At 51.7% G+C, this 23,763-nt stretch overlaps 2 protein-coding genes and 1 long non-coding RNA gene across 6 annotated transcripts; 1 reads left to right on the plus strand and 2 right to left on the minus strand.

Moving 5' to 3' along the window:
* The first annotated feature begins 248 nt into the window (after positions 1 to 248).
* On the plus strand, positions 249 to 20,333 carry SEPTIN12 (septin 12). 2 transcript variants are annotated; one of them, XM_011231513.3, is made up of 14 exons: positions 249 to 393; positions 586 to 655; positions 6,069 to 6,125; positions 6,852 to 7,036; positions 10,408 to 10,533; positions 10,571 to 10,652; positions 12,203 to 12,340; positions 12,483 to 12,600; positions 12,689 to 12,784; positions 15,402 to 15,498; positions 16,438 to 16,489; positions 16,577 to 17,425; positions 17,553 to 17,792; positions 20,257 to 20,333. In XM_011231513.3, the coding sequence occupies exons 3-12, from the start codon at positions 6,097 to 6,099 to the stop codon at positions 16,782 to 16,784; spliced, it is 1,131 nt and encodes a 376-aa protein (XP_011229815.3). In that variant the 5' UTR covers positions 249 to 393; positions 586 to 655; positions 6,069 to 6,096; the 3' UTR covers positions 16,785 to 17,425; positions 17,553 to 17,792; positions 20,257 to 20,333. The 2 variants fall into 2 exon arrangements, with proteins under 2 accessions (XP_011229815.3, XP_034526315.1); XM_034670424.1 differs by lacking the exons at positions 249 to 393; positions 586 to 655; positions 16,577 to 17,425; positions 17,553 to 17,792; positions 20,257 to 20,333 and adding an exon at positions 3,656 to 5,186 and having other exon boundaries at positions 12,689 to 13,812; positions 16,438 to 16,482.
* Positions 704 to 1,689, minus strand: SMIM22 (small integral membrane protein 22). 3 transcript variants are annotated; one of them, XM_034670428.1, is made up of 4 exons: positions 1,505 to 1,674; positions 1,181 to 1,339; positions 1,008 to 1,093; positions 704 to 843 (listed from the first exon to the last, which is right to left on the minus strand). In XM_034670428.1, the coding sequence occupies exons 2-4, from the start codon at positions 1,311 to 1,313 to the stop codon at positions 802 to 804; spliced, it is 261 nt and encodes an 86-aa protein (XP_034526319.1). In that variant the 5' UTR covers positions 1,314 to 1,339; positions 1,505 to 1,674; the 3' UTR covers positions 704 to 801. The 3 variants fall into 3 exon arrangements, with proteins under 3 accessions (XP_034526319.1, XP_034526317.1, XP_034526318.1); XM_034670426.1 differs by having other exon boundaries at positions 718 to 843; positions 993 to 1,093; positions 1,505 to 1,689; XM_034670427.1 differs by having other exon boundaries at positions 718 to 843; positions 993 to 1,093; positions 1,509 to 1,573.
* LOC109490453 lies at positions 5,127 to 6,338 on the minus strand. The gene is made up of 3 exons (XR_002143777.2): positions 6,322 to 6,338; positions 5,540 to 5,572; positions 5,127 to 5,172 (listed from the first exon to the last, which is right to left on the minus strand). It is a non-coding gene; the product is annotated as an uncharacterized LOC109490453 (long non-coding RNA).
* Positions 20,334 to 23,763: the final 3,430 nt, after the last annotated feature.

Below are 23,763 nucleotides of genomic sequence, written 5' to 3' on the forward strand. Positions count from 1 at the left end.
TTGGTTTTCATTTTGCAGGGGGTAGTCAGGAAGGTGGGGTGGGGGGTCAGGAAGGCAGAGCCCAGAGGTGGCCCACATTCCAAACCCTGCCCTCCCTGCGCAGCAGGAACCTTTGGACTCTGGGTGGCGCCGGGCCCAGGGCTGTCCTCCCCCCCTCTTCTCTGCCTTCTGAGCTGTCCCAAGATGGTGACAGGCAGCCGCACACCCCGCTCCAGTGGAGGCTGGGGAGTGAGTGGTGGCCCTAAGCTGTGAGTCAGGAGGGCAGACAGAAGCCGTCCACCACCCGCTGTGGTGCCCTTGAGTGTGTTTGCTCTGTGTCCCTGACAAGGTCTCCAGGAAATAAAGATCATCTGACTTTACCTGGAGCGTCTGTCTGTCTGTCCATCTGTCTGGGTGAGGACCACGCTGGGGATCCCTGATAGTCAGGACCTGGGTGGGGTACCCAATGACGGAGCCTCTGGCCTCCCTGTCCCACCTTTGAGGGGGTCCTCCAGACTGCCAAGGGACTGAGTGGGCTGGAGACAAGGTTTTGGCCTCGGGGTTTGGGCCCCCGAGCTGGAGCCCAGCTTCCCCTCCCGCCAGCAGTTGCTGACCTGGAGCGACAGTCATGCTGGCTGAAAGCTGTGAGGGAGCAGTTGGACATCTGGAGAAAGCAGTGAGTACCCACACTGCCCACCCCTTGACGGGAAGCTCAGAACACACTCCAGACTCAGGCTCTGGGCAAACAAGGCATTGTTACTGTTGCCCAACAGGTCACACGGGCAGGGACATGGTGGGCTCGGGGGTGGTGGGCTCGCTGTGTTAAGGTTCCAGGGCCAAGTTATCCACTCCCCTGGGGCGTTCCTGCAAGAGAGGCCCAGGGGGCCGTCCGGGCTTCACTTGTGTGTGCCTTGCCGGCCCCTCTCCACAGGAGTCCCAGCACCCTCCTCTCCCCAGTGCAGTTCCAGGCTGCCCCTGGCGCCTGCCCAGCCCAGGGGGCAGGTGGGGCTCACCTGCTCGAGGCTCACCTTCTGGTGTCTGGAGGCAGGGCGGCTGCAGCAGCTGCAGCAGCAGCAGTGGATACAAACAAGCAGCAGCAGGAGCAGCACGGTGCCTGCGGGTAGGACGGGTGTCCAGATATGGTCCTCGGCCAGGACTAGGACAGGAGGCGGAGGGGGCCAGGGGCCAAGGCCAAACTCACCGAGGAAGATGAGGAAGATGATGAAGGCAGCAGTGTCCCAGGTGGACTGGAACAGTTCACGGCTCCTCAGTTTCCCCAGCACTTCCTGGGCTGTGGCCTCCAGCTCTTTGTCCAGGTCTCCCGCCAAGTCCATCTCACCTCAAGGCCTCTGGGTGCCACCTGCCCCGGCCCCCCAGGGGCTGCCTCAGAACCCTGTCCTCTGGGACTGGGCTGCATCCAGGCCTCCCACAGTCCAGCCCCTGCCCTGCCCCCTCCCACACCACCCCTCAGCCCTTGCCCTGTCCCTTCCCACTCCCCCCAGCAGCCCCACCCCCGGACCCCCACCAGCCTCCGAGCTCCCCCAGCCAGGCAGGTCCCAGGTCCTGAGAACAACTACTTCCTGCTTCCGGATCCGTGATAATTGCCACCTGAGGCCCTTCCACCTTGGCAACCAGTCCCACCCTTCCCAGGGGGTGGCCAGACTCCAGAGGGCGGGGCTGTCCCCTGGCAGGTATGCTTACAGCCTCCCGACAGCAGCAGGTGCTGCAGGACCCAGGGAGGTAGCCGCAGGCCCGGAAGCCTCTTCCTTCGGGGATGTTTCACTGTTTCTCATTAGCCCAGACAAGCAGCCCAGAGCACAGTGCGCCCTGGCCCGCTGTGGACTTGATGAGTGAAGACAGGAGGTGGGGAAGAAGACTGGAGGGAGGAAAGGTGGGAGGGAGGGGAGGGAAACATGGTTTCCATCCCACCGCCCTTTCCTAGGCAGGTGGGACTTGCCTGGTACCATGCTAGGAGTCTTCTGTGTCCTTGTTTGCTCACTTCTGATCTGCAGGATGATCCTTACGAGATGATTATCCTCTCTCAAATGAGAACTTGGGGACCTGGGGCCCCGACGCTGGCCAGAAAGGCAGCGCTCACTCTCCCTTCCTTCAGTGCAGACCGGTCCAGGCCCACCAGGGGCCAGAGACTGCTCAGCACTGGAGGTTGGCCGTGAACCAGGCAGACACAATGTCTGCTGCCTGTGGTGCTTGTGGTCTAGCAGGGGAGGACGTCTCAGCTAGTGTCGGGCTCCGCACCCGATGCCGTATGTCCACTACCGGATGTGTCCTCGTGGCAATCCTCGGGTGGCTATTCCTGTTCTCCCCACTTACTGGTGTGAAAGGTGCCACCTTGAGAAGTCTGGCAACCAGCTTAAGTCACACACCGAATGTACTCATTTCCTGTTGCTGCTGTAACATACCAGCACACACTGAGTGGCTTGAAATGATCCAAATTTATTGTCTTACAGCTCTGGAGGTCAGAGTCTAAAAGAGGTGGGCAGGGCTGTGTTCCCTCTGAAGGCTCTAGGGGACAATCCGTTCCTTGCCTTTTCTAGCTTCTCATGGCCACGCACATTCCTTTGTTCATCCCAGTCTCTGCTTCCGTCCTCATCTTCTCTGAGGTGGAAACAGCCCAAGTGTCCATCAACCGATGAACACCATGTGATCCGTCTGTGGAGTGGCATGTTATTCAGCCGTCCAGAATGAAGTACTAACACCCGCTACAAAAGGGGTGAACCTCAAAAGCAGGATGCTCAGTGAAAGGGGCCAGACCCAAAAGGCCACACAGAGTGTAGTTCTGTTTCTTTGAAACAACCAGAACGGGCACATTCATAGCGACAAAGTAGTTAGTGGTTGCCAGGGCTGGGGCAAGTGGGGGCGGAGTGAGTGCTTAGTGGCGATGGCATTTCTTTGGGGTGATGAACGTGTCTCGGAACAGGATAGGGGTAGTGGCATTACCACACGGTGAACGTACTCAATTCTGATCTGCCACTTACCTGCTCTCTTTAGAACAGATAACGGTGGGGGAGCCTGGGTGGCTCAGCTGGTTCAGCGTCTGACTTCTTGATTTTGGCTAGGGTCATGCTCTTGGGGTCCTGGGATCAAGCCCCCAGTTGGGTTCTGTGCTCAGCAGGGAATCTCCTTGAAGACTCTGTCCCTCTGCTCCTCCCCCGTCCCTCTCTCTCTCGCTAATACATAAATAAATCTTAAAAAAAAAAAAAAAGAATAGATAATGGTTAGTTTTATGTGAATTTTACCTCAATTTTATTTATTTATTTACTTCTTTATTTTTAAGTAAGCTCTACACCCAACATGGGGCTTGAACTCACAACCCCAAGACCAAGAGTTGCACACTCTACGAGCTGAGCCAGCCAGGCGCCCCTTTACCTCAGTTTTTTTTTTTAAAGATTTTATTTCAGAGAGAGCACACGCAGGGGGGAGGGGAAGAGGGAGAAGCAGGCTCCCCACTGAGCGGCAAGCCTGGTGTAGGGCTCGATCCCAGGACCCTGAGATCATGACCCAAGCCAAAGGCAACTGCTTAACCGACTGAGCCACCCAGGCACCCTTTACCTGAGTTTTTAAAAAGAGGGAAGCACTGGGTCTCCTACATGGCTCAGTCAGTTGAGCGTCTGACTGATTACACCTCAGGTCGTGATCTCGGGGTTGTGAGATCGAGCCCCAAAGTAGCCCCAAAGAGTCTACTTGGGATTCTCTCCCTCTGCCCCTGCCCCCTCAAATAAATAACATCTTTTAAAAAAATGTTTTAAAAAGAGGGATGGGGTGCCCAGCTATGGCCCCCGTCCCCCCACCATTTGGCCTGGCTGGGTGGGCAGGAGGCCCTCTGTCCGCTCTCCTCCCTGCTGACCCTTAGCCTTCCTGTCCAGACTCCTGGGTGCATTGTTTCTTGTTTTTCATTCCCATTATGAAAGTAAGACCTTTCCATGGTGGGGACGGGGAGGTGAGACCTTCTCATTAAAGAAAATCTAGGACATTCCAAACTGTTAAAAAACAAAAACCACCATTAGAGTCCCCAGACCCAAGCAGAGCAATAATGGGGAGGCCATGGTAGGACGTATTTCAGGTGGGTCAGAACCCCCCCCAGACTCGGATCCTGCTCCCAGCCCATTAACACCCACCAGTGTGACCTTGAGGCACAATCCCTGACCCTGTCAGCCTCAGTTTTCTCGTCTGTAAAATGGGTGTGTATGTAGTATTTCCCCCTTCTCGGGTTAGACTGAATGGAATAATACACATAAACACTTCCTTAGCCCGATGAGGTAGATAGCCGGTATGACTCACCCAAACTGTGGGTGTGATTCCCTCTGTTCTTTGATGGTTCACCTGCCATTCTCACACTGCTCAGATCACTTTACCCTGGGCTTTTCCCAGTCAGCATAGCCAAGAGCACCTTGCAGATGACTACTGCTTTCTGCAAACCTGATAATCCCGCTTGCACTGCCAGCGGCCACCCACTGAGGCTTGTTTTTTTTTTTTTTCCCTAATTGTTCAGAGTTCTACTGCACTCACATGTGAATTTTGGGTGGGGGGGGGCGGGAGTGTTTTCTCTGCAGAGCAGCTAATTTCCTTAGGGGACATTTGCAGGGGCCATCTCTACCTCTTCAAGGCCAGTCCACAAATCCCCAGTACTGTTTGGTCAACCACGCATGACGTTCTCATTCTCTTTGATGAGGAGGCCAGGCCCCCGTATCCCTCAAGAGCTGTAGACTGGTGGCTTGAAAGATTTCTCTGTTGGGAATGGAACCATGTCCCAGGACAGGCTCTTCTCTGGTCCTCCCGCCACAGGCCCAGCCCAGCCCTGCTCCCAGCCTCAAGTCTTGACAGTGAAGTTAGAGCCTCTCCTGTCAGATGTATAGAAGGTGGGGGAGAAGAAGGGCATGGGTAGAGAGGGACGGAAGGCCAGTTGGGGCTCAGGACGCTGGAGGTGAGTGGATTGGGGCAGACTTGGTGAGTTCCAGTGGGCAGAGCAGGGTCAGCAAGGCACCTCACGCTTTCGTAAATGGTTTCACGAGCACACAGCCCCACCCTTTACCTGTCCATGGCTCCTTTCACGCTACGACAGTAGGGCTGAAGGGTAAGTGCCGTAGAGATGTCATGACCCACAAAGCTCAACATCTGTACTGTATAGGCTTTCAGAGAAAAGGTTTGCCTACATCTGGGACCAAGGACTGCTTACTGCCAGGAAACAGGTGAGAAAGAACTGAGTGAGATGGATTTGGTATAAGAAACATCTTATCACGGGCTTCTGGGTGGCTCAGTGGGTTAAGCGTCTGCCTTCAGCTCAGGTCGAGTCCTGCCTCAAGCTCCTTGCTCAGCAGGAGGCCTGCTTCTCCCTCTGCCTGCCACTCCCCCTGCTTGTGCTCTTTCTCTCTCTCTCTGACAAATGGATAAATAAAATCTTTCAAAAAAAAAAAAAAAAGAGACATCTTAACAGGGACACAGTAGGGAGGGGTGAGGACTATGGCAAACTGGAGAGTTCGTGGCCCAGCTAAAGAGGGCAGCTCATCAGCTGTGGGCTGGGCCCAGAATCGCCAGGGCTTACATTCTTTAAGACACACTGGAAGTCTAGATGTTCCTGTGAACGAGAGAAGCAGCATTAGAAGGTGAGCACACGGACTCAGATCCCACCCCGCCACTTCCTCACTAGGTGACCTGGAGCCACGGGCTCAGACCCTCCCTATAAACCGGAGGTAGGAACAGCACCAACTTCAGAGCGCCGGGATGGTTATTTTTTTTTTTTTAAAGATTTTATTTATTTATTCGACAGAGAAAGAGACAGCCAGAGAGAGAGGGAACACAAGCGGGGAGTGAGAGAGGAAGAAGCAGGCTCATAGCCCAGGAGCCTGACGTGGGGCTCGATCCCATAACGCCGGGATCACGCCCTGAGCCGAAGGCAGACGCTTAACCGCTGTGCCACCCAGGCGCCCCGAGCGCCGGGATGGTTATTAAGCAAGCTACCATCCGAGGGTCCCTAGAGCAACGCTTTGCACAGACTCCGTGTGGGGCGAATATTTCCTAAATCAATCTTTTGATTTTTTCGGTGCTTGCAATTTAAAACACTGTGGCACCAGCAATGGACAGACCGAAGAGGACACAAGGATGTTCTGCTTTCCAGCTATGGGTCACAGGTTGGCTTCTCCCAGCAGAGTGGTTAAGGGATATGAATTTGGAAGTCCCAGGGACCAGCTGAAGCCCTGTTAGCCCAGTTAGGTGACCTTGGGCGAGGGAACTTCCCAGAGGCCCTGGGTTCTTGTCTGTAACACTAGGCCAGGGTCATTGGAAGGATTCAGGGTAGTGTTCAGAGGGGACCCTGGAGGAGCTTACCGGTCCCTGCCCTCAGCTCCTGCTGTAGAGGAGCCCCGCCCCCACCCCATGAGGGGGAAAGGGGTGGAGCTCAGATTCTTCAGTTAACTGTCACCCCGTCCCCTCCCCCTCACCACACACACCAGGGTCTGCCAGGACGTGTGCGGTGGCCCCCTGGAGCTCCCTCAGAGACCCAAGGCCATCAGGTGCCACACAAAAGCTGCTCCTCCCTTTCTTTCTGTCCCCATGGGTCCAGACCCTGGGCTTTGCCAGGCTGGCCACGTTCTGGGGGGGGCCAGTATCTGAGCAAGGATCCTGCCTGGGCCATGGGTGGGGGCGGGAAGAAGCTGGTGTGGGGGAGGGACAGATTGACAGGCTCCCACACTAAGGCCCTGGAGACATGGAGACATGGAGGGTGGGTAGGTTGCAGGGTATAATGTGCAGGAGTGCCTGGCAGCAGAGTTTAGGAACCAGAGTCCAGAAATGAGAATTCAGGGGTCCCCCCCCCGGAGCCCCAGTGACCCCTTTCTCCCCACCCACCCCAATGACAGGCATTGCTGTGCCCTGGGCCCCATGGACCCCATGAGGCGGTCCCCCTCCCCCTGCTCATCAAGACCCTCCAGCCCCAGGACCCCACCCTGCGAGATGCTTGGTTACGTGGGCATTGAAGCCGTGCTGGACCAACTGAAGATCAAGGCCATGAAGATGGGGTTTGAATTCAACATCATGGTGGTGGGTAAGTGAGGGGTGGGGACTCACAGGGCAGAACAAAGGGTACAGTCTCGTGGGCCTGGGCACGTTGCTTCACCTCTCTGGGCCTCAGTCTCCCCATATGTAAAGTGGGTCTGCTAAGAGTCCCTCACCAGGTGTCATAGTGGAAAATCTGGAAACACTGAGGCATTAAAAGACAAAAATTACCCACAAAGCCCTAGCCAAACCCAAAACGAGCAATGAAAGGGGAGGTTGTGGCAGGAAGTGGTGAAGTCCCAGACCCAGATCCTGGTCCCAGCCCTTAACACCTACTAGTGTGTGACCTCGGGCACTGTCCCTGACCCTCTCTGCCTCCTTTTCTCATCCGGCTTAGCACAGTGCCTGGAGTTAAGGAGGTTCTCCAGAATTGCATTTTTATATAGGCAAAATTAATTTTGTAGGTCAAAGCTACAATTTTAACAAAATAAACAACATAAAAGGTCAGAGTGTATAGCATTAATGAAGAGTATTATTCTAAGGCAGTGCTGTCCAAAAGAAATATAACATGAGCCACATAACATTAAAATTTTCCAGTAGCCACCTTTAAAGAAGTGAAGAGAAACAGGAGAAATTTTAACCATTTATTTTATTTAACCCAGACTATTCCAAAATGCTATTGTGACATGACATGTAATCCATGTTAAAAAATGATCCATGACAGATCGGAATCCGGGGATGTACTGTATGGTGACTAACATAATATAATAAAAAATCATTAAAAAAAAAAAAGATCCATGATGGGACACCTGAGTGGCTCAGTTGGTTGGGCGTTGGCCTTCAGCTCGGGTTATGATCCCGGAGTCATGGGATCGAGTCCTGCATCGGGCTTCCCTTTCTGCAGAGAGCCTGCTTCTCCCTCTCTCTCTACCTGCCGCTCCCCCTGCTTGTGCTGTCTCTCTCTCGCTCTCTGTCAAATAAGTAAGATCTTTAAAAAAAAAAAAAAAAAAAGATCCATGAGACCTTTCGGGTTCTTTTTGGCACACCCAAGCTCAATTCAGATTTGCCCTATCGCCCGCGGCAAGAGCCAAATGTGTGACTCCCAGATAGGACCGTGTCAGTTGTGCACACAAAGGTGTGTCCTTCGCTGTGAAGCAAGGTGTTCCCTCCTGCAAGGTGTGGTCCACAGAGTTTGAGATGCCCCCACAGCAGGGAGAATGGACCATCCACAACCACAGACAGTCTGGGTGTATCTCACCAAATAGTGTCAAGCGAAAGGAGCCGGACAGGAGAGCACTGGCTGCGTGATTCCCTAAGACAAGGGTGGGCAGAACTGCTCCCTGCTGCCAGAAGTCAGGGAAGTAAGTGGCTGTCCCTGGGGCTTGGGGGCTAAGAGCTACTGAGATGAGGCATGAGTGGGCTTTTGGGGAACTCTGTGTTCCATCTCTGGACCCCGTGCTGTGTCCATGGGCGGTTGAATTTGTGAAATGTGTTGAACTACCCATCAGCTTGAATGGATGATGGAACATTGTTCAGCCACGGAAAAGAACAAAGCACCCACAGCTGGTACGACATGGACAAACCCCGAAAAGGTGATACTTAGGGGAAGCAGCCAGACACAAAAAGGACAAATATTGCATGTTTCCATTTATAGGAAATGTCCAGAATAGGTAAATCCACAGAGACAGAAGGCAGATTCGTGGTTGCCAGGGGTGACAGTGGAGGGAGAAGGGAAGGGACTGCCGATGACTGTTGTGTTTCTTTGGGGACAATGCAAAGGTTTCTGAGTGTGAAAAAAAAACAAATTTCGGGGCGCCTGGGTGACACAGCAGTTGGGCGTCTGCCTTCGGCTCAGGGCGTGATCCCGCATTGTGGGATCGAGCCCCGCATCGGGCTCCTCTGCTGTGGGCCTGCTTCTTCCTCTCCCACTCCCCCTGCTTGTGTTCCCTCTCTCGCTGGCTGTCTCTATCTCTGTCAAATAAATAAAAATAAAATCTTTAAAAAAAAAAAAACAAGTTTCAGGTGCACCTGAGTGGCTCGGTTGGTTGAGTGTCCAGCTCTTGATCTCAGCTCAGGTCTTGATCTCAAGGTCATGAGTTCAAGCCCTGCATTGGACTCCATGGTGGGCATGGAGCCTACTTAAAATAAAAAATTTTAAAAAAAAATTCAGGGGCACCTGGGTGGCTCAGATGGTTGGGTGTCTGCCTTAAGGTCAGGTCACGATCTCCAGGTCCTGGGATCAAAACTCATATCGGGCTCCCAGCTCAGCAGGGAGTCTGCCTCTCCCTCTCCCTCTGCTTGTGAGCTCTCTGTCTCTCTCAAATGAATAATAACATCTTCAAAATAAATAAATAAAAAATAATTTTAAAATTAAATAAAATTCAACCTAATCAAATTGAAGATCTAATTGGCTTTATTACTTGATTTATGAGTCAGGCAGCGTCCCATCCAGCAAGTAGAGGGGAGCTCCAAGGAGCTGTGCAGCATGGAAGGTTTTGGGGTGGTTGTGGCTTTTTCTTTTTTTTAAAGGTTTTTATAAGAAGTAAGGAAGGAGGTGGTGCAAGGAAGTTATTAGCAAAAGGAAAGGATTGTTCCAGACAAGGTTGCTTTCCGTTAGGAGACAAGCAGGGGGTCCTAGGGGGTTTACCTCCTCTTTCTTTGGGGGAAGGAAAGGCCCATGTGACATTACCTCATTGGTGCTGACCAGAAAATTCCTGACCACCAGTTAAGACTACATTTCTGGGGGAGGTGGGAACTGCAGTTAGGTTAGATATTAAGCCTTCATTTGGGAACTTGGCCTAAGTGACATCATTTTGCGCCTGTGGTTTTCTTTTCTTTCTTTTTTTTTTTTTAAGATTTTATTTATTTATTTATTTATTTATTTGAGAGATGGAGAAAGAGTGAGAGACAGCACGTCAGGGGGAGCAGCAGAGGCAGAGGGAGAAGCAGGCCCCCCACTAAACAGGAAGCTCGATACGGGACTTGATCCCAGGACCCTGGGACCATGACCTGAGCTGAAGGCAGACACTTAACCGGCTGAGCCACCCAGGTGCCCCAAGGTGCAGTTCTCTTTTTACCGGGAGTTAGACAGAGGTGATGGGTACACAACACCGGGAATGCACTAAATGCCACTGAATTGTTCACTGTATTTTTTTAAATATTTTATTTGTCAGGGAGAGAGAGAGAGAACAAGCTGGGGGAATTGCTCACTTTGAATGGCTAATGGTTCATTTTTTATCATATGAGTTTTGCTTCAGTAAAGAGGAGGCGTAAGCTTTGAGGGGGACCCTGACTATAGTAGCCACTTCTCTGTATTTATGTTATGCTATTAAAACAGTTTACTTTCTAAAAGTATTTAAGAGGCTGAGAAGCACTGCCTTAAAATGTCCAACACCGTTGTTGTCCTCTGGTTACCCCCAGGCCAGAGCGGGCTGGGCAAGTCCACAATGGTGAACACCCTTTTCAAGTCCAAGATGTGGAAGTCCACTGTGCAAGGCCTGGGGACGCCCACACCCCAGACGCTGAAGCTGCAGTCGGTGACTCACGGTGAGTGGTCCCCCACCCCCACCCATTCCTCCCACAGTCATCGAGGAGAAGGGCGTGAAGCTCAAGTTGACGGTGACCGACACGCCTGGCTTTGGAGACCAGATCAACAACGACAAGTGGTGGGTCCTCAGGAGTGGGCCAAGCCCTGGTGGTCCCTACCCCTGCCCCTCTGGCCTCTGGGAAACAGCCCAGCCCTGAAGCAACCCAACCTGGCTGTGGCATCATCGAGTCTCAGTTTGTTTGTCTGTATAATGGGTATGTGCAACCATCCCTCCAAGACTGAAGGGAGTTAAGTATGGAAAGGTCAGAGCTTGCTGCCTGGAATACTTAGTAGTTGCTTGATAAAGGTTATGGCATAGCAGGAGTTAGAAGCCCACACTCCAGAGTCAGGACCGCTGGATTAGACCACTTCCCAGCCATGTAAACTGGCTGAGCCTCAGTTTCCTTCTTTGTCACTTGGGGGTGATGATACCCACCTTGCAGTGTGATTCTAGGCTCTCGCTGAGAGCCCAAACCTGTGACAGTGGATGGTAACACACACACACACACACACACACACACACACACACACACACAATCAGGACTGGTTGCATAACCTGTGGGACTCAGTGAGATGAAAATGTGGGACCCCTTGTTCAAAAAATATGAAGAACTGTAAAACCACTACCACAGAACATTCAACCAAAGGCAGGCCCCCCGAAGCACGGAGCACTGTGGGACTGCTCCGTCCACGCTCCCGGGAAGCCAGCCCTGGACACGGTGCTTCAGAGAGCACGTACTGAGTGCAAGGTCTAGGTTCTAGACTTGGGGATACAGCAATGAACAAAACAGATGAACATCTTGGTCTACATGAAGTTTACATTGTCGTGGGGCGCGGGGGCAATGAGCACAGTAAATCAGTTATACGTGGGGTGAGCCTCAACTCTGTCATCTAAATAGGACGTTTCTGAGAGTGAAAGGTGTAGGGAGCTGTTGGGGGGATTGCAATTTTAAGCAGAGTGATCAAGCTTAATAAGGAGACACTTGGGCAGACTGCCAGGAGATGAGAGAACGAGCCGTGTGCTCACATGGGGCAGGGTGTTCAACACAGAGTGGCCCATGCACAGGCCCCGAGGTGGGTTTGTTGGCGGAAGGCTGGTGTAGCTGGTGGTGTGTGAGGGGCAGGGAGAGGAGTTGGAGAGGGCAGGTAGGAAGCAGCAGTGGGATGGGGTTGGGCCTGGTAGTGCAACGTAAGGACTTTGGCTTTCCCGCAGCCACTGCAGGTGGAGCAGAAAAGGGATGTGTTTGAGTTGAGTCCCAACAGGGGCAGGAGAGACGAAGGGAGAGGACTCAGGAGATCCTCGTGGCAATGGGACTGGCATCTGCAGTGGTTTGATCCAGGCTGTGACTATTTATCTCTTTCAGTACCACACCCCTGCCAAGGGCAGGTGCTCTTATTGTCCCCATTTTAGGAACAGGGAAGCTGAGGCCCCAGCTTGAGAATGGCAGGGGGCCTCTCTGATGATCCAGAGGAATGGGAGGCGGGTACTTGGGTAAGCAAGGGCCTTAGGTTGTACAGGACTGAAAGTCCTGTGTCCTGGGCCAACTGGGGCGATTGGTCTTCCTAGCAGGGGGATGGCGTGGGGCTCCCAGGGTGGGGCTCTGAGCTCAGGTCCATCTGCTGCCCCAGCTGGGACCCCATCCTAGGCTACATCAGTGAACAGTATGAGCGGTACCTGCAGGAAGAGATCCTCATCACCCGCCAGCGTCACATCCCCGACACCCGGGTGCACTGCTGCATATACTTCGTGCCACCCACTGGGCACTGGTGAGGCGGCTGGGCCTGCTGGGGGAGGGCCAGCTGCCCAGGGCAGAGAGGAGGAGGAGTCCCCAGCATGGGCTGTGGGCTGGCACCCCCTCACACGCTCACTGCTGCCCTCACCACCATCACTGCCATACCGCCTGAGCAGCCTGAGGCCCCTAGACATTGAGTTCCTACAGCGGCTGTGCCGGACTGTGAACGTGGTGCCTGTGATTGCCCGGGCCGACAGCCTGACCATTGAGGAGCGAGAGACCTTCAGGCGCAGGGTGATCTGGGCGCCCAGGGTGATGGGGTCGGTGGGGGCAAAGAGGAGGCAGAGTGCACAGGATGAGATGAGGTCACCTGCGTCCCCAGATCCAGCACAACCTGAGGACTCACTGCATTGAGGTGTACCCGCAGAAATGCTTTGATGAGGACATCAACGACAGGATCCTCAACAGCAAGATCCGGGTAGGAGGCCATGACGGGCCGGGCAGGCTGTTGTGACCAAGGCTGGGCGATTTGCTTTCCACTCATCCTTCCCATCCAAAGATTCATCTCTCTCTGCAGTCGGGGGGGGGGTTCACATACTTCTAGCAGGTATGAATCTCCATACACCCACAAACTCAAAAAGTGAGCAAGAAATGGGTCGTATCGACAACCCACAGAATGGGAGAAAATGCTTGCAGATGATATATCTGGTAGGGACTTTTATCCTAAACATTTCAAGAACTCTTACAAATCAGCAATAAAAGGTAATAACCAATTTAGAAAAGGGCAAAAGTTTTTTTGTTGGTTTTTTTATGTGGGCTCCACACCCAATATGGAGCCCAATGTGGGGCTTGAACTCACGACCCTGAGATCAAGACCTGAGCTGAGTTTGAGAGTTGGACACTTCACTGACTGAGCCCCCCAGGCATCCCCGGGCAAAGGTTTTGAAGGGACATTCCCCCAGAGAATTTGAACAGATGGCCAATAGGCACATGAAAAGATGTCAGTTCGATATCACTCGTCATAAGGGAAACGCAAATCAAAGCCACGAGACGAGGTACCACTGCACACCCACTAGGACAGCTGTGGTCAAATGGACAGGCTGGTGAGGACGTGGAGAAGTTGCGTTTGCACACGCTGCTGGCAGTCCTTCCAAAGGCTAAACGCCAAGTTAGCGGAGTACCCAGCAGTGGTTCCGCTCCCAAGAGACAATGAAAACCCACGTTCACATAAAAACGTGTGCACGGATGTTCCTGGTGGAGATACTCGCCATAGTCGGAGTGGAAATAATGCACGTGTCTATTAACTTACGAACGGATAAATACACGTGGTGTGTCCACACAATGGAATATTCTTCAGGCTTAAAAAGGAAGAAAACTTGCCACAATGCGGTTAGACCTGGAAAACATGAAGCTATGTGAAAGAAATGAGACGACAAAAGGATAAACATTACATGATTCCGTTCTGGAATGTCCCGAACAGGAAAATCCCATGGAGACAGAAAGTAGGTTAGTGGTTGTTGCCTGGGGCTGGGGGTTGGGGGTAGGTGTTGGGGGGGATGGGGAGTGACTGCTAACAGGAGTGGGGTTTCATTTCGAAGCAGTGAAAATGCTCTGTAATTATATGGTGGGGACGGGTGCACAGTCGTGAACTGTACCTTTAAAGCCGCTGAACCTTTAAAAGGGTGAATTTTATGGTACGTGAATTCTCAGTAAAGCTGTTTCAAAAAAGGAGAAGGGGGAAAATAGCGTCTTCTTTTTCCCCAAATCAAGTGAATTCCAACTCCAAGCCCCCACCTTGCTGTCCTTGTGGTGCGTCCAACGTCAGTCTGACCTGCAAAGGACCCTGGTGAGGGCTGGGATTCATCATCCGCCGACCCCAGGCCTTGACTCCCTCCCCGGGGGACCCTGCTAGCCTGCACGGTGGCAGCCCTACACAGCCTCAAGGCCAGTCGCCTTTGTGCAGTAAACAAACCGCACATCTGGACATGGAGGCCCTGCTTCCCAGCTGGTACCCAATGTCTCCACACATTCCCTCTTTCCTCTCCCGGCTGGTGCAACAAACAGGATTTCCTGTGAAACACTCAGAGAGCCTCGGCCTTCGCCGCCTTCTGCTTCCTGTCCCAAGGCCTGCGAAGGCAGCCACAGGAACAGAACCAGAAGCACAGGGAGAACAAATCTGACATCTCAGTAAATCCCCCAGACACCGAACATTCATTGAGGGTTTGCTGTGGGCGGGTGCACACTAGCCTGCAACAGAAACCTGCCATTGTTAGCACCCGCATTGCTCCTCGTCACAGATTAACTCTTGGAGAAATGAAAACAAACTCCGGACAGGACTTCACAGCTTAGGGATTCGAGTCTCCACTTATGGCCACGAGCAGATGAACACCCGGAGTTTTCAACACGGCTCGGCAAGCGTTTTTTTGTGAAGGGCCAGATGATGGTACATGTGTTAGACTCTGAAGGCCACGCGGTCCCGGCACGATCACCGCGGTCTGGTGTTGCAGAACCAAAGCAGCCTAGACCAGAGTGAATGAACACAGGCTGTGTGCCAACAGTCTTCCCACGTGGGAGAACGGGTGCGGGCCCGATCTGCACACACCACAGGTTGCCAAGCCCTGGGTACAAAGCTGGGTCTTTTAACCCTCATGATAACCGATGAAGGTGGTCGCAGTTCCTTTTTCCCAGGTAAGAGATGGGCCATCAGCAAGATGATGTTATTAATCTGACCCTGGGTAACCTTCCCCAACATTCACAAAGCCCTGCGTATGTGCCATTCTGACTCCCACTTTACAGAGGAAGAAACTGGGCCATTGATGAGATTTTGTATTTTGTGCCTTTTTTCAAAAAAAAAAAAAAGATTTTAAGTAATCTGTACACCCAGCATGGGGCTCAAACTCACAACCCTGAGATCAAAAGTCGCATGCTCCACTGAGCCAGCCAGATGTCCCATGTCTTTTGACTTTAGATCTCTGTGCTCTTTCTACCACTTGCTCTCTCTACAGAGGACAGCGTACCTCTCCCACCGCACCTCAGCGACTTCTCTCCCCACCTCCCAGGCAGGGCCAACCCTTCTGCTTCATGTCCTCCTGCAGGACCGGATCCCCTTTGCTGTGGTCGGGGCTGACCGAGAGCACCTGGTGAATGGGAGGTGTGTCCTGGGCCGGAAGACCAAGTGGGGCATCATCGAAGGTCAGTGCAGGGACTTTGCAGAGAGCGCAGGTGGGGGGCTGTGAAAAGCCAGGCACATCCTACTGCCTTTGGCCCCCTCAGCACCCATCACGGGGCCCAGAGTGGGCAAGCCCACAGTCAGGAAACAGACAGACCTGGGGTCAAGTCCCTCTTTGCAGCTAGGAGGCCTTGGGCAAGTTCCCCGACTGTCTGCGCCTCAGTTTCCTCGCAGTGCAATGGGCATGATGACAACATCAACGTCACACCCAGTTGCCTTTGTGCAGTAGATGAAATGCACATCTGTACATGGAAGGTGGTTGGACAGGGCAGGCCACCACTTTGCACAATGCCCAGCACCCAGAAGATACCCTAGGCATTCACCAGAATTTACTGTGGGCCTACTAGGTGCCAAGCCGACTATATGTAGTTCCTGAGGGGATACGATGAAAGCAGGACTGGCAAGGTTCTTGTCCCCATACAGCTGATGAGACAATGACAGGTGGGAGAAAGTGGGGTGGGACACAGAGCTTCCTAAGGAAACAGAAGGAGGCCTCCCTGAGGGGAGACTGGGAAGAGAAGGAGGGGCAGCCAGGGCCTGAGCCTCCAATTTTTATCAATATAATTACTAGAAGAATATAATATACGTGGTATATATGGTATATAATACAATGTCACGTAGTAATGTAGTCACTACTAAGTGTACGATAAATGATTAGTGGATTCATTGATTCAACTATATGTAGGAGCTGCCTGTACCAGGCGCTGGGGACAAAGCAATGAATGAATGAGTGAGTGAATGAATGAAAGAATGGGAGGTGGGATAAGACAGAAATGTGGGGGAAAGGTTGTGGTGGATATTGAGGGTGCGCAGCATACAGCGAGCGGGCACTTACTTGGTGCTCATCAAGGGCAGGCCGGGCGGGGCGGGGCAGGGCCAACGCTCCGTGTCCTGTCTTGCAGTGGAGAACTTGGCGCACTGTGAGTTTCCCCTCCTGAGAGACCTGCTCATCCGGTGAGGATGCAGGGAGCCTGGGGAGCTGCGGGGACCCCAGGGGGACGCTGTGGCGGGGCCTGGGCTGAACCACCGCCCATCTCCCAGCTCCCACCTCCAAGACCTGAAGGACATCACCCACAATGTCCACTACGAGAACTACCGTGTCTGCAGACTCAACGAGAGCCACCTGTTGCCTCGCGGGCCCGGCTGGGTGAACCTGGCCCAGACCCCCGCAGGCCCTCTGGCCGCCCCGCAGCCCTCAAAGGCGTGCCAGCAGGACCAGGAGGACTCCAAAGACGACGACGAGTACTGAGCAGCAGGGCACTCGGGGCCTCCTGGTGTCCTGGGCAGCCCCCAGCATACACCTATGTGCTAGAGCATGTATTAAAGGTGGACATTGCTTTTTATGAAAAGCTGTGCTTTGAAAACAAAAGGCATCCTGTAAATGATTTCTTTGAGTTATCCTCAAATACAAGTATGGTTCTTTTTTTTTAAGTAACAGTGTGAGACCCCAGGCCCTCGGGGGGTCCTGAAGACCTGGGAGCTTGTGCCTTGGACAACCAGCCACTTCTGCCCCAGAACCAGAGCCAAGTCCCAAATCAGGCTCTGCCACCACTGCCAGCCCTCTTTCCTGGCACAGGGGAAAGTCCCCATCTTCGGCTATCTTCCCCAAACTCTGTGCCTCCCCTCCCTGTCTTCCTCTTTGCCCTGCACTGGCAGACCAGTGTGAGGAGAAGGTGGTTGTCAGCTCGAGCAGGAAGAGGAAATCCATTCTTCCTCTGCCTTTTTGCTTTCTTAGAGCCCTCAGCAGATTGGGTGATGCCCACCCACAGTGGGGAGGGCGATCCTCTTTACTCCATCTACGGAATCAAATGCTAATCTCTTCTGGAGACACCCTCACAGACACACCCAGAAATAATGTCTTGCCAGCCATCTGGCCATCCCTTGGCCCAGGTAAGTTGACACATAAAACTTAACCATCACGTGAGCTAAAAGTTGCCTCTTCCATCATGCCCTCCGTGACTCCCCCAGTCTGATTACTCACTGCCCGCACTGTATGTATCACATGGTTTATTTTCAGGTCAGTCTCCCTATCAGGCTGGGAGGTCTGTAAGGAGATCTATCGGCTTCATCCTGGACACGACAGCTGCTCAGGACCCGGCTGTTAAATAAAGGAACCCTACCTAGAGCACCTGCCTCGTAGCTATTTACCTGCGGACCAGGCTGGAGGAAGCCCCCGGGGCCTGTGGGGACCCACAGCATCCACACCAACACCTCAGAGGCAGCGTATTGCAACGGAGGAACTGAACACGTTCCTAAGGTCGATAGTCGCCCCAGGCAATACGGCGAGGTCTACAGCACACACCCTCGGGCTCAGGCATTGAATTTAGAGATTGTATTAGAAGTTGTTTCGCTGGGAGGCTCAGTCCCTAAGTGTCGGACTTTTGATTTCGGATCATGTCACGATCTCAAGGTCCTGGGATCGAGCCCGAGCCCGTGTTGGGCTCCAGGCTGAGCGGGGGTCTGCTTGAGGATTCTCTCCTCCCTCTCCCTCTGTCCCTCTCCAGCTTCGCAAATAAAAAAGAAAGGAAGAAAGAGAGAAAGGAAGGGAGGGAGGGAGGGAGTTGTATTTCTAGGAACAGATCTTAAGGATAGACCAGAGTTTCTCAGTGTCAGCACTGTTGACATTCGAGGGCAGCTGTCCACGCATTATAGGCTGTTCAGCCCTGGGTGTCCACCACTAGACGCCAGTAGCACCGCCCCTCCAGCTATAACACACAAAACTGTCTCTCAACATTGCCCAACGTCCCCTGGGAGACCATCTTCCCAGTTGAGAGCCACTGCTGGTGGCACCCGGGGTGGTAAAGACAAAACTGCGCACCTGCCACCAGGAATGGGCCGGCAAGTGAATCATACCACACGTGTTGGTTCCCTATGGCTGCTGTCACAAAGCACAAATGGGAAGCTTGAACAACACACTATTCTCTCACCTCACGGTTCTGGGGGGCAGAAGTCTGAAATCAGTATCACTGGGTCAAAATCAAGGGGTGGGCAGGGTGCTCTGCTCTGGAGCCTCTGGGGGACAAGCCGCTTCCCTGCCTTTAGCAGCTTCTAGAGGCTGCTGCCATCCCTTGGCTCCTGCCCCCCCCCCCAACCTGGCTTCAGTTGTCACACAGCCTTCTGTAGTCCAGTCTCCCTCTGCCTGCGTCTTACGAGGACACGTGTGACTACGTTGGGGCTGCTGGCATAATCCAGGATAATCTCCCCTCCTCAAAATTCTTAATTTAATCACATCTGCAAAGCCCCTTTTGTGATAGGAGGTAACGTACTTATCAGTTCTGGTGCAGGAATTGGATATCTGGTGTGGGGGGGTGTATTCCTTAGCCGCCACACCACAGAGTACAATATGGTCCTTGCAAAGAGTGAAGTAAGAGCGCCTGGGTGGCTCAGTCGGCTAAGTGGTGGTGCCTTTGGCTTAGGTCCTAATCTCAGGGTCCTGGGATCAAGCCCCGCCCGTGTGGAGCTCTGGGCTGGGTGGGGAGTCTGCTTCTCTCTCTCCCTCTGCCCCTCCCCACCCCGCTTGTGCTCTCTCTCAAATCAATAATGTCTTAAAAAAAAAAGAAGTGAAGATAAACATTGTATGATCTTGCTTATTTTTTTGATTTCTTTGAGAGAGAACACCAGAAGGGGGAGGGTCAGAGAGAGAAGGAGAAGCAGACTCCCCACTGAGCAGGGAGCCCAATGTGGGGCTCCATCCCAGGACCCTGGGATCACAGCCTGAGCCGAAGGCAGACATTTAACCGACTGAGCCACCCAGGCGCCCCAGTATGATCTTGCTTATATGGCGGATCTCGAAGAGCTGGATTCATAGAAACGGAGTAGAACGGTGTTTGCCAGGGGCTGGGGTGTGGGGGAAAGGAGAGGCAGGTCAAAAGTGACAAACTTTCAGTCATAAGATGAGTAACTCCTGGAGATCTAATATACAGCATGGTGATTATAGTTAACAATACTATGTTGTATACTTGAAAGTCGCTAAGAGGACAAATCTTAAATGTGCTCACCACACTCAAAAGAAGGTAACTATGTGAGGTGACAGATGTGAGGTGACAGATTATTGTGGTGATCATTTCACAATATATATGTGTGTGTCAAATCATTACATTGTATGCCTTAAACTTACACAAGGTTACTTTTCGATTGTATCTCAATGAACCTGGAAGAAAAAAAAATTGAGGCAGTGCTATCATCATCCATGTGTTAATTCTACTCATAGATCTTTAGGGTCCAGTCTATGCTGCTACAGAGACTGACGGTTCAGCAGGGAACAAAACCAAGTCACTGCCCTCAGGAGCGTGCACCTAGGTGGGACAAGATCCTAATAAATAAGTAAAAAGTGAGCTTGATGAATAGTAATGGGTGCTTTGGCACCAAGTAAGGCATTTAAGGTGTATAGGACAGTTTAAGGTTTATAATTGGAGGAAGGGGTCAGGGAGGGCTCACTGGGAAGGGAACCTTGAATAAAGATGTGAAGGAGCAAAGGAATAAGCCGCGGAGATAACTAGGGCCCTAGCATTAAACACAGGGGAAAGAAGCCACTGCTAGTGCAGAGGCCCTGGGGCAGAAGTATGCTAGATGTGTTCAAGGAAAAGCAAGGAGGCCTCTGTGGCTGGAGCAGCATGAGCCAGGAGAGAGGGAGAGAGTAGGGGGGAAATGAGGACAGAGAGGTGGTGAAGGGCAGGCTCACAGTCTGTTGAATTTGAGTTCCCCATCATGACTCTGTGCAGATACAGAGTGATCGCCTAAGGACATTGATGAAGGAAAACAAGGAGCCATAGAGAGCAGAGCAGATGGCAGCCCATGGGGCATGAATATCTCCATAAAGGTACTGAAGACCCCGGAACCAATGGTTGCTTCTGGGGAGGTCAGTTGCATTGGAGGTCAAGAACGGGAAGGAGACTTAATGTCTATTCTGTCTCCTTTCGTACTGTGTGGAATATCAACTCTTGTCCCTTCCCTGAAAGTTAGGATCTGCTGCAACCAGGGACGCCAGTGGCTGCTGGCAGAAAGCCGCTAGCCTGCCTCTGCCACCCGCCTTCCCGGTCCCTCTGCTGCAGCCTCCCTCAGCCCCCAACAAGCTGCTCTTGTGGCGTGGCATTCTCACCCAGCTGTCCTCCCTTCTTCACTGGGGCAAGCTTCTTTGCTGGGGGAGGGGCATTCCAGGGAGTATTGATATTTCAAAGAGTGTTGGTCCTGCTCTCTGCCCATGACTTACCCCCCAGCTCTGGAAGCTTTTGCCATGCCTACACTGACTCCTCCACTCCCGCATGGCACAGACTCTTCGTTCTGGACCCAGGAATGGCCTCACACGGATCTCTTGTGCAATTCCTGCCCGGCACCCGCTGGCTGAGGATTGAGGACTCATCTGACACTCTGACATGTCTTGGGATTTCCCAGGCCCAGCAAGCAAGTGTTCTGCCCCCTTTAAACTGCAGGACTTTACACAAGTCACCTGACACCCCGGAATAAATGTCCTTGTGTGTGAACAGGAATAGCAACAACTCCCTGCCTCAGGGTTGTGTGTAGATAAACGGTTTTGCTCTGTAAGTGTGTCTGTGGTGGGGGCGGGGGGATTCGGATTGTGCAGGACATTAAGCAGGTTCATGTCATAATGATACAGTCATAATATTAAATAACAATAGTGAGCTTTTTTTTTTCCCCAAGGGGAATCACAAAATCAATTCCCATATACTTGTACACTAAAACGTCAACCAGATTACATGCAAGGTATTCAAATTTATTCAAGAATATTCATAGCAGCCCCAAATTGGAAACTGCAAATGTTCAGTGACAGGACAGTGGATAAACTGTGGTAAGAGTCATACAGCGAAATGCTCCTTGGCAAAAAAAGGAGCCGACTGCTGATACACGCAGCAGCATGGAGGAATCTCACAGACATAATGATGAGTGAAAGAAACCAGACAGCAAATAGAAGTACTATTTGGATAGTGGATGCCCTTTATAAAGTTCAAGAACAGGACAAATCAATCTAAGGTGACAGGAATCGGATTTGTGGTTTCAGGCCAGAGCTGGGAGTACCGACTGGGGACGGGGCTGAGGGAGCCTTCTAAGGCATCGAAAAGGACCCATATCTTGATCTGGGTGGAGGTTACACAAGGGTATTGATTTGTAAAATCCTTTGAATCATGCACTTGAGATTTGTGCGCTTTACTTGATATATGTTAGACCTCAAATAAAAACCTTAGAAGGCAAGGAGAAATTTAAAGCAATTGAAATAGAAACAGTATACAAGTTAGCACTGCACTTACTAAAAATCATTCATGGAAACATTTGCTAGGTTTCAATATTTCAAGAATGTAAATTCCCAATAACTATTTTGATGTTGGTTTTTTTTTTTTAAGATTTATTTATTTATTTTGGAGAGAGAGAGAAAGAGAGCGTGTGCAGGGGAGAGACAGAGAGAGGAGGAAAGAATCTTGAGCAAACCACCCACTGCGCATTGTTGTTTAAAAAGCACATTAAGAGGCACCAGGTGGCTCAGTCGGTTAAGCATCTGCCTTCAACTCCGGTCATGATCCCAGGGTCCCGGATTGAGCTCAAGCCCCACATTGGGCTCCCTGCTCTGCGGGGAACCTACTCCTCCCTCTCCCTTTGCTTCTCCCCCGGCTTGTGCTCTCTCTCTCTCAAAAAAAAAATCTTTAAAAATAAATAAAAAGCACATTAAAACTTCCAGCTTGTTCCCCCCTGCATGCCTTACCCATCACATCTCTCTCCAACCCCTGCCCCCAGTGCCATGGGCAATCATCATCCTGAATTTGGTGTTTATCTGATTCTCAAGCATTTCTTCACATTTTTGCTACATAGGTATATATCCCTAAATCACATACATTATGTTCCACATGTTTTCATAATTTATGGAAATAGTGTCATGCTGTCACTTTAAGCAAGTGACACTATTGCTCAACTTCATCTCTTGTGAGAGATGTATCCATCATTCTGTTGATTGACATTTATCTTTTGCCATTACAAACAACACTGTTCTTTTTTTTTTTTAAAGATTTATTTATTTGTCAGAGAGAGCGAGCAGAGGGAGCGGCAGGCAGAGGGAGAAGAGGGCTCTCCGCTGAGCAAGGAGCCCGATGCAGGACTCAATCCCAGGACCCAGGGATCATGACCTGGGGACTGAGCCACCCAGGCGTCCCCAAACAACACTGTTCTGAGGTAGTCTTTACTATTTGCAAAATTAGTGCATCTTAAGCCTTTATTACTTGTCAGGCGTTCTGTTTTGCCTCTTTTAATCAAAATGGTACCTGCTGTAGGAGATGTTATGACCCGCATTTTACTAATCAGTTTTTCTTGCTCTCTCTCCTTCAGCTGAACCCAATTAGCCCCCAGGCCCAGCTAATTCTGCTTCAGGAATCTCGGTCAGCTGCATGCCTTCTGACTACCACCATTGCTAGTATGACCTCAGCTCTGAACCACTCCGTGAGCTTCCAGCTGATTTCACTGTTCCCTCTGTTCTCCCTGAGATCTTTACTCCACAAAACTTCTACCCTGCTGTGACACTATCCTGCTTGAAACCCAAAACTCTATTGGTTTCACATTGCTGTTAGGATAAAAGTCTCAATCTTCAGCAGAACTTCCAAGGCCTTCCTGCAGGGTCTCACCTCTCCAGCCTCATCTCCCAAGCTTCTCCCGCCCCCCCCCACACACCTGGGCCATGTTTGTCTCCTTTCTGTCCTTCAAATGCACCCCAATCTCTCAGATCTTGCTCCAGATCTTCACACCTATTGCTCCTTCTGTGTGGAACCCTCTCCCCCAACTCCCTAGGTTAACTCTGTGCTGTTCTCACACCTGCACTCAACTGTCACTTGAACCCAAAGGAGATCAAGTCCCCTCTTCTATACTCTTTGGCAGGATTTACCAAAGATATGACTAAATTACTTGTGCAATAATTTTGTCACTTTATGCCTCTCATTACCAAATCCCAACTTCAACTGCCTGTCCCTCCAAAGGCCAATACTCAAGAGATGAATATTGATTGGAAAGGAGTTTCATTCAGGAGGCCAGCCACCTGGGGAGAAGGTGGATTCTTGTCCAAAAGCCAACTCCCTGGTTTCTGATAGCCAGGAGGGTTTTAAAGGGACAAGGGGATGTTAATCAGTGAGGCAGTGCAGTGGCCTGATTCCCTGTGGATTTAGTGGTGTCTATTTACAGCTTTCAGTGCTTGAAGATTGCGCAAGAGGTCTAACTACTGTTCTGTGGCATGTGAG

This window comes from Ailuropoda melanoleuca, chromosome 10, assembly GCF_002007445.2.
Source record: "Ailuropoda melanoleuca isolate Jingjing chromosome 10, ASM200744v2, whole genome shotgun sequence".
In the NCBI taxonomy this organism is placed as follows: domain Eukaryota; kingdom Metazoa; phylum Chordata; class Mammalia; order Carnivora; family Ursidae; genus Ailuropoda; species Ailuropoda melanoleuca.